The 9569-nt window shown below is 38.7% G+C and overlaps 1 protein-coding gene and 1 long non-coding RNA gene across 2 annotated transcripts in view; both read left to right on the top strand.

The window, feature by feature from the left end:
* The window catches only part of LOC146449863 (uncharacterized), an 11740-nt gene extending 5583 nt beyond the window's left edge, over positions 1-6157 (top strand). The window contains exons 4-7 of the mRNA XM_085101039.1: positions 1048-1386; positions 1713-1754; positions 2988-3110; positions 4557-6157. Coding sequence (XP_084957165.1) covers positions 1048-1386; positions 1713-1754; positions 2988-3110; positions 4557-4987 — 935 coding nt within the window. The 3' untranslated portion in view covers positions 4988-6157. The remainder of the gene's footprint in view (positions 1-1047; positions 1387-1712; positions 1755-2987; positions 3111-4556) is intronic.
* The window catches only part of LOC146449859 (uncharacterized), a 138307-nt gene extending 129348 nt beyond the window's left edge, over positions 1-8959 (top strand). Inside the window, exon 2 of the long non-coding RNA XR_014860489.1 lies at positions 8834-8959. This is a non-coding gene — a long non-coding RNA (uncharacterized LOC146449859). The remainder of the gene's footprint in view (positions 1-8833) is intronic.
* The last annotated feature ends 610 nt before the right edge of the window (positions 8960-9569 follow it).

Genomic DNA, 9569 nt, shown 5'->3' on the forward strand with positions numbered 1-9569 from the left:
ATTAGAGTATAGACGCACGATTGACGTCATCGAGTGGTGTGACCGGCGCACGTGATCAGAGTCTAGAGTCCAGCGAGAGCGACTGGTCAACAAAGTTTTGCAAACTGTTATTGCGAGTAGCGGACAAACACAGGCAAATTTTCTCAGGAAAGGAAAACTGTCCAATAAAAAATTGGACAAAAGACTGTTGAGAGTGGCCTCAACCAGGATAGGAAAACTAGAACTTTGTTGTGACGTGAAAAGAAAGCAAATATTTGTCGAAATATGTCGCCGATAGAAATCCGGTAATGGCGAGTAATCGATTACAAATCGCAGTGAAGCGACATACATGCTGTAATATTTTGGTGTCAGGATTTCCTTCTGGAATAAAGGTTAGTTTTGAAAATCTTGCTAGTGAAATTCTTTCGGATTACACTCTAATTTAGAAGATCACAATTGCATGTGTGTAGTAGTCCAAAACTGAGTTTGCTGGAAAGTTTTTGACTCAGCTCAGGCAACGCGATGCTCGCTTACGAAATGTGTTGAAATGTCTGGGTTATGGTATAAAACAAATAGATTCCACTTTGCCGTGGGTCTGTACTTTGATAATGCACAGAGGACGTCAAAACGTGGTGGGAACATCAGTCACGCTACTCGCCTGCGGCTCGTAGCGTACTTCTTTGTTCTCACCACGTTTTGACGTCATCTGTGCGTTATCAAAGTACAGACGCACGGCAAAATGGAATCTATTTGTTAATTGCTTGAACAAAGTCATTTGTTGGACTAACAAAAGTTCATTGTTAAGAAGCAATATACCTAACATATTTATATAGTTAAAGGGTTTCGTGAATCTGGCCTTTAACCTCGTTCATGGGGTGAGTTTGTCAGGTACAGCGCGATTGATCTACTTGCACTGTGTAAAAATGGCTTAATTAAATGCTAAAATTCTTGAAAAGGTAACAGCTCGATACAGTACATTTTTCATTTCTTTTCATTGTTTTTGTGTTTATTTAACGTATGCTTTTTTGGAACTCAAAACGTTAATAATTGAAATTGTTCTTAACACAGGTCCATCAGATGACAGCCCAGTGCCCGAGTCTAGAGAGACTCATGCGACATCCTTTACCAACAGCACCCTAAAGTGCTTGGTTGACTCAGAAAAGGATTATGATAATGAGTGCCATCTAAGATGGTATTTTAATAACAAATCACTGCCATTGAAATCAAATGAGAAGTACAAAACTGAATTAAACTCTCACAGCAATTGTAAATATGCTTTCAACCTTACCATTCTGAACGTTACGGATAATGACGAGGGGACCTACAGCTGTCACATGTTCTGTGAATGGGATGAATGGAAAAATACTTCAGCGTCCATTGAGTTACATGTGTATCCTCGGCAAATTGGTGAGAAACTCTTTTGCGTTTCCATTTGAGGCAACACTTAGTTGATTATTCCGTCGATCAGTTGATCGGTCGTTTGACTGCCTGGCTGAATGATTGACTGACTGGCTGAAATACAGACTAGCCCACTTAGTAACTGTCAACAAATATCTTACTTAACGAAACTCAGTATACGCTAAATGAGTCTGTAAGTCGAGAAGTACCTGCAGGAACGTATACCATTTCAAGTCTGGCTTGCTTCAAGCGTAAAGCAATCCAAAAGTAATGTTCATATGTAGGGCAATAATTCAAATTATTTTCTAACGTGTAACGTTTACTTTCAACTTCAGGCGTTCCAACTACAATTCCGCCAAATTATTCGTCAAACTCAGGTCAGTACAGGGCTTTGACTCTGCTAAGGAGCTACTCCGTGGCAACTTTTATACATCTCTTTCTCATCCCATGCTTTCAACCCTGGCCTTTTTAAATCCATGCCCATTTCGGGCCCGCTTAAAAATGAGGTGTGCGTGTCTGAAGTGGAAAAACACGCTTTTAACGATTGCCGAATGATAATTTTTGAAATCAAAGTCTTTTTTTTTTTTTTTCATTTGAAGATGAAGAGACGAATTCCTTCATGTATGTTGTTCTCCGAGGCCTTTCATGTTTGTTCTGCAAAATCATATCCAATATCAGAGCGAAGCGGCTAAAAACCCACAACCTTTGGGGCGGTAGCATAAATGTAGAGCTTAGACGATTATTTCGCATAAACTGACAGTAAACATAACGTAGCTAGTAATAGTAAATAGATTTTCAAATTTAAACCACTGAAATGAACGTTAAACAACACGAAATTGATAGAAAAAGTGTCATTGCCAAACTGTAATCTGTGACATCAGACAGGAGAATCGATTGTGACCAGCGCAAGACAAGGCAGTTTTAGCACATGGTTCGTTTTAAAAATCGGGCTTTACGTTTTACTACTTTTAGACAAAATCCTGTTAAAAATACTACGAATTCGAAATCGACTGGGAATCGTTTCTAATAGACCATTTTCAAGTTGCTTTAAACCTAATTACGAAAGCTAGGCTACGTGATAGCTTTTCGTGCAAAAATAAGTTTACTTCTATATCAATAACATAATTAATAAATTTCAGTGGATTATCTGGAAAAAATAAATCAATGTTGCAATCTAACCTTACGGAGAAACGAAAGACGCAAAAAAAGATAAAATATAAAATAAAATAATATTAGGAATAACATAAGTTGTGCATATTATGCATCCATTCATCCACTCACAATTTTTCGTCGGGGGCTTTAGATTTCCGTTTTCAACAAGGCTTGTGAAATTCAAACTAAAATATCGGAATTATCGAATTAATTTACTTTTTTATCGTTTCCTCTGTCTGTCCTCCGCCGGAAGAATCCGTCTATAGCGTTATTTTATATTTGCTCAAGATTTTCCGCTGTTTCAGATCTTTTTCACTGATTCAGGAATTCTCAGTGGTTGGTACACGTGCTGTTTACGCGAAAATCGAGAAAATAAGTCAGAAGAAAGAAGCTTATTATCACAAGATGATACGACAGTCCATGGTTTATATCTTATTACTATTATATATTTTCCACAGGAGTCAGCCGAAGAAGGTGGATCTTTCCTGTTGTTATTCTGTCAGCAGGGGTTGTCTTGATTCTCTTCATGTTAGTTGTGCTTCGTTGCGTCAAGAAAAAGCGGACAGCCAGGAACTTTAAACGTACGTAGGCTAAGAACGTTTGTTTTTTTCATAAACAAATGAGTAGCAGGGTCACTATTCCACATTCTATACGGTGCTTCACGACGGTGGCCAATAGCTGGCGACCATTCGCTGACTTAAAAGCCCAAAGATTCGGTCATTAAGTCAATTTAAGCTCCAGCCTTACTTGTTGAACTGACACCATGTTACACTTTGCAACAGATTACCATGTCTCTTAAACAATGGTTAGAATTGAAAAGAAAAGTAGGCTCTAAGCTAAAAAAAAAAAAGAATTTTTTGCTGTTCTCGCACATTCGAAACTTCTAGCCATTTTCTTAATAAAAAAGTGAGGCCTTTTCATTAATTTTCAATAGTGGTTAGCCTTGGTACTTTACATTGGGAGACTAAGTAAAACTAAGACGCGGCTAACCCCTAGTGTTGACTAAACTAGTATTTCAAATGTACTTTGACTTTGATGCTAACGACTAAAAACAAGCTTCTAGTTGCACTAAAGGCTGATATGCTACACGCTGCTAGGGCAAGCAAAGAAAAACTGAAAACACTGAAAGCTATGATGGCAAAGATGGCAGAGCCTAGCCCCTACAGTAACGGTGTCTCTAAGAGGAATCCATGTTAGAGCGTAATTTAGGGTGGACCAGAAGAGGGGTGCCCTTCTGGGAGAACAATGGGTGGTAACCTCTTCTGAAGGACCAATTTTCAGTGGATACCAAAGCACTTACTCTGGGGTAAAACGCAGCCGAGGTTCACACTTCGCCGCCAACAAAAACAAATTATTGACTCAGTATACATTTAATTATTAATTAATCGTATCAGCGAGTGGGGTAATCAGGGTTAACTACAAGGAATAACAAAGAGTAAATAAAATAAATAACAAACGAACCAACTACTTCATATTCGCATACAGTACGACAATAATTATATTTCTAGTCTGGAATGTAAGTCTTCTTGTTACCGTCAGCAGCAAACAATGTTTAGATATGACTGTTGGCAAAATTGAAAATGGCTTAGAACGTGGTTTTGTTAAACACCGTCTAAACTGTCTTTTCATAACCGATCCAATAGGTTTAAGTGGGATTGACAAAAAGTTTGGGAGTGGCAAAGAACGCTAAGGTCACCTGTTAGCAGGTGTAGAAAACTTACTGGGAACTTAGATTAGGGCATTTAACGATTGACCGATAGTACGACTATTGTACAATGTTTCTTATGGTGACAGGCACCGACAGACACTGACATAGAGGGCTCATTATTCCGAGTTTAAATATTTAAACTCAATCCAATTTCTTTCAAGGGAGGTGTTCAAAAATCCGCATTAACAGTACAATACAACACAAACAACGCCTAGATTGCTATGCACACAACAAAATTAAACAGGATTTTAAAGTGATAACTGAACTCATTAATAATTTGGTTATTTTTTTGTTTTTGTTTTTGTTTTTCTCGATACAGGTTGTCCAGAAGAAGAAATTACAAACAACAAACTGTTTGTCAGTTACAGCTCAAAGGACTTTGCATGGATCAGTGAAAATCTGATCTCTCTTCTCGACAAACACTCCGTACCTTACAGCATTCACACCCGGGACTTTGAGCTAGGAAAGCCCATCGTCCAAAACATGGCGGACAGCGTGTACGGCAGCCGTCAAGTTCTTATTGTTTTGTCTGACAACTACCTGGCCAGCAACTTCTGTCGGGAAGAGCTGCATATGGCCGTCCAGAGGGGGGTAGACAGGGGAGATTCGTCACTGATTCTTGTGATGATCAACAAGTTCAACAAAAGGCGATTACCTGGCCCTTTAAGAAATCAGATTTTGTTGGATTTTGAGAAACACGCAAAGAAGCAAAACTGGGAGGAGAAATTGTTGTTCGCAGTGAAGGGATAAAAGCTGTAGGTCCGCGTATTTGACAGAGTCCACAATGTATCTTTCAGTAGCAAAATTCTTTAGCTCGTAAATGAACGAAACACTGCGCTAAATCCATGAAGGGGTTACTCAATAAGAGGTTCACACTGGGTGGGTCAACTAGCCTGCGTAGAAAACTTTTTACCGCCTGGGGGCTTTTGCTATTTGACTGCGCAAAAATTCGAACGAAAGCAGAAGGTGAATGCTTGCCGGCAAGCGTTTCGTTTCTTCTCGTCCCCTTCCAGCCCAATCCCCTCATTGTTTCCCTTTAGGTTCAAATTTTATCCAGAGACTCAATCGCTCATTATTATATAACAACTTATCTTTACCGAATAGGGGCCAGTTTCTCGAAGGTCCCGGTAAGTTACCGGGCCCAATAAGTGTCTTAAGTGATAAATGTTTCTTAACAGAAGTCAATTTTTGTTAGCTTTGAATACTAAATTTTAAAATCTTATAATTCCATGAAAACATTGGCCAATTACCATGTCTGTAATCGCTGTGTTATCGGCGAAAAAAACGTTTAAGAATATACTTATCGGACCCGGTAAGTTACCGGAACTATCGATAAACGGACCCCTGGTCTCCCTTTCACCAGCACAAAACAAAAAACGTGTAATGTTTCTGATACCTGATAGATAAGCCAAAACCAGAAGAATATCACAAGGCGCCATGTTTTTGCCCCATTTCCTAATACTTGGATTTTATTGCGATCATTTCAGATCATTGTCAATTTTATGACTATTCCAAGTATTTCACAGGGGCGACGTGGTCGAGTGGTTAGAGGCGCGGACTCGTAATCTGGAGGCTCCAGGTTCAAGTGCCCTCTGTAACCACTGGCTAGATTTGTTTTCGGGCTAGTCCCTTGTGTAAATCCTCGGCCACGCTGTGTAAATAGCGAACTGGTAAGCCTCCCTGCCAGTTGGGATTTTTAAAGAGTTTCTGTTGTTTTAAATGTTTGTTTGATTACACTGCCCTAGAAGCTTCTAGCTTTAAATATAACCTGGTATAAATTAAATTTACTTTTTTAAATTTTGTATTTCGCAATCCTTTCAGTAAAGTACGAAGATGGTAAAAGCTTCCCATTGTCCCACTATATGAAGTATCCCTACCGGGCGGTAAACTCAGGGTATTTTTTTATGAGAAACCCTGAACTCGAAATTCAGTGTAAAATTCGAATTAACAAAATTATCAACGGGAAACTCAAGATATTAGATAAAGCTTGTTGTTCTTAGAATCGGAAGAAATTTGTTCAGAAAGCGTGTAGTAATTTTTCTTTGCCTTTGTCTCTATGGGTATGTCTCATCCTTTATTAATTATTACTGATTTAGGTATTTATTATGTATAATAATCATACAATAATAAGCATTTTTAATCATCACATTCTCGCATTAAAAATGAATTACAATGTGTTTTCAACATCTAGATAAATTACAAAAAACCTCGTTGGGACTGGATTTTACAATATAGTAATTACAATCGATTTCATTATTTTACTGTCACTTGATAATGTGTAAAATAAATGCACCAGGCCTATGTGGTTTCCTTTATAACATTAGCAATCCCAAGCTACTTATAACAGGGGCTAATACATTTTCAATAAAACCACTACCCTCTTGTACAAGGACTCGCTTCTTTGTTTTGTAAAGGACATTTGATCTGGCCAAGTTAAGTAAAGCATCCTTATATGGCAGCAACATCCGCCTATTTTCTTTGGAGATGGGAATGTGTCCCTTGAGTATATTGTATAAGACTTGGACTAGTGGATGTAGTTGCTGTGGAGAAGCTGTCTTTAAAAGAAATTGGCGCTGATAAGCAGGACAGTGAGCTAACAGCTGAAGAAAACCACGATTGTTGTTCACTACACGAGACATACCTGTAGAGTGAGCTAAGGCGAATGAGTTGCTTACATTTATTGTGGTGAAACAATGGAAATGTGGTGGTGGTAGTGGTGGAGGGAAAACAATAAAAATGTGGCGGTGGTGGTAGTGGAGGGAGAACAATAGAATTAAGGAGGAGGAGGGAAAACAATAGAAATGAGAAGGAGGAGGAGGGAAAACAATAGAAATGAGAAGGAGGAGGAGCGAAAACAATATAATTGAGGAGGAGGAGGGAAAACAATAGCATTGAGGAGGAGGGAAAACAATAGAATTGAGGAGGAGGAGGAGGAGGAGGAGGAGGAGGAGGAGGAGGAGGAGGAGGAGGAGGAGGGAAAACAATAGGGGGTTAATTCTATATAAATGTGACACATTCGATTTTTTTTTTTTTTCAGTTCACGTTAAGTCTTCACTGAGTTGACATGAGTTGGTTCTGTTCCTTCTGCGAAAAATCCTTTAGAAGAAAAGATAACATGCAAAGACATATGTTTAATAAGCACAATGAGTCGCCGAGTTTCACTCCATTCAGAGCTATACCGTTTTCTTCAGAAAAATGTTAGCGGTTTCGCTTCCAGCATCCTTTTACTTCCATGATTGCTGGGATGCCATGATTGCCGTGGTATTTTGGGGTGGAAATTTCTGCCTTATCATTTAATGTAGAAATCTTCATTTCCCAAAACATTGTTTAACGTGCTTTTTAGTAAGTTTTTGTTTTTTGTTTTTAAGGTAAGTATTTAAGCAAGGTTTACAGCCTTCTTCTTGTATTACTTGTTAATGAGCCAAACACAAGGTATTGTTGGCTGGAAAATGAAGTTATTGGTGGTGGAGCCATTGTTAATCCCTTTGTACATTAATACATTGGCCGCCTCAACAGCAATTTCACCTTCGCAACAAACAATTCCTTTAGTTTCACAGATACTCGAACGTGAAACACATGTACTAGTCTAACGGCTTGTAATTTTAAAGTGCCCCTAACCCTTCAATTTGTTTTCTTTTAGTAGATTTCCATATCTTTCAAGAACTCATTTTCGAAAAAATTTTTGAGAAATATTGAATCCTTTTTTGTACGAGCGCTAGAAGTGAAGGCAGTCTTGTCGATATTTTCACCTATCGTTCGCATTAGTCCCCCACTCGGCCAAAGATGGAGCGTGACGTAAGAAAAGGACATCGTGCAAAAATATCCGAAGATTTGCGGTAATGCTTCAATTGTAAACAGAGAAAACGGTTGGAAAATGTGTGGTTTTTGGATGCAGCAGCTCTCGAAATGTAGAGAAAGGAATCAGCATGCATAAGAGGGGTGTCGAATGGTCCCATTCAATTTAAAAGTGCTCGCAAAAATTGGCCTTTGCTCGAATTGCTCGCAAAAATTAAACGGGTGCTCGCTTGCTCGTGCTCGCAAAATTTTTGCAACTCCTCGCATGCTCGCACTCTCGTTAACATGTACTCGATTGCTCGAGATTTCGTTAATCCTATTAATAAAAGAGAGATTCCAGCTCGCGGAAAATTTACGAAGTACTCGAAGTGCTCGTTGCTCGCTATCTCTATTTTTCTAAAGTGCTCACTGCTCGCCATCTGTATTTTCTAAAGTGCTCTCTGCTCGCAAGAAAAATTTGACAACAGCTCGTGCTCGCAAAAATAAACACAGTGGTCGCATGCTCGCAAATGCTCGCAAAGACCATTCGATACCCTTCATAAGATTCCTTCTGAATCCTTCTGGTGTCCTTTTCTTACGTCACAGTGTCAAATATCGGACGCTTCTCATTGGCTCGTTCCTAATGAGCCCACGAGAGAAAAATTTGTCCAGCGGGGCTTAAAGGGCGCAAAAATTTAAAAATTTCAGTAACTTTTAGCGCTCGTAAAATAAAAAGGATTCAATATTTCTCAAAAATTTTTTCGAAAATGAGTTCTTGAAAGATATGGAAATCTACCACAAGAAAACAAATTGTAGGGTTAGGGGCACTTTAAAGGATAATCTGTAATGATATTTTTGAAATATTGGGTAATTACTTGTGTAATTTAATTAGCAATTTTCGTGGAAAAAACAAACAATTTATAGCATCTGTTAAAATTTCTCAACTATAATTATTCATAAGCAAAGGTGTACGTATCAATCAGAAAGTAAGTACCATATTATACCATTAGTACAATCGTCTGTAGAAATAATGTGATAGACAATGATCTCTAGAAATTTACGAATTGATACTCTAAAACTAGTTTCTTAGGTCAAACAAAATAAAAAGCTTGGGTATGAATTACTTTGTTTGTTTGTTTTTTTTTTATTTAATTATTTATTTTTTCTTAGTTTGCAAGCCAGTAGCTTCCTGTGCAAACGTTCTTAAGCTCGTCATGTCACTTGTGGGGAGTACGTGACGTGACACTCGTGGGGAGGAGTGCGTGACGTGACACTCGTGGGGAGGAGTGCGTGATGTGACACTCGTAAGGAAGAGTGCGTGACGTGACCAGCCAAAGAACGTCTGCGGAGCTGTAGCACGCTAGTGACTGGACGGAATTCTTCAAATCGTGCAATCTGATTGGTGCTAGATTCGTTGCGTGTTTGTAGGAAGACCTGGGTCTTGTTTTCTCGTGGAAAATATAAAAATGTTCAGTAGGTCGGTCCCTATTAGAAACAAGATGCCTATATTGGCATTTACGCGTGATGGTGTGCCTGATTTATTTCCATTGTACGCTTC

This window comes from Pavona decussata, unplaced genomic scaffold (genome assembly GCF_977016875.1).
Source record: "Pavona decussata unplaced genomic scaffold, jaPavDecu1.1 SCAFFOLD_563, whole genome shotgun sequence".
NCBI classification, from domain to species: domain Eukaryota; kingdom Metazoa; phylum Cnidaria; class Anthozoa; order Scleractinia; family Agariciidae; genus Pavona; species Pavona decussata.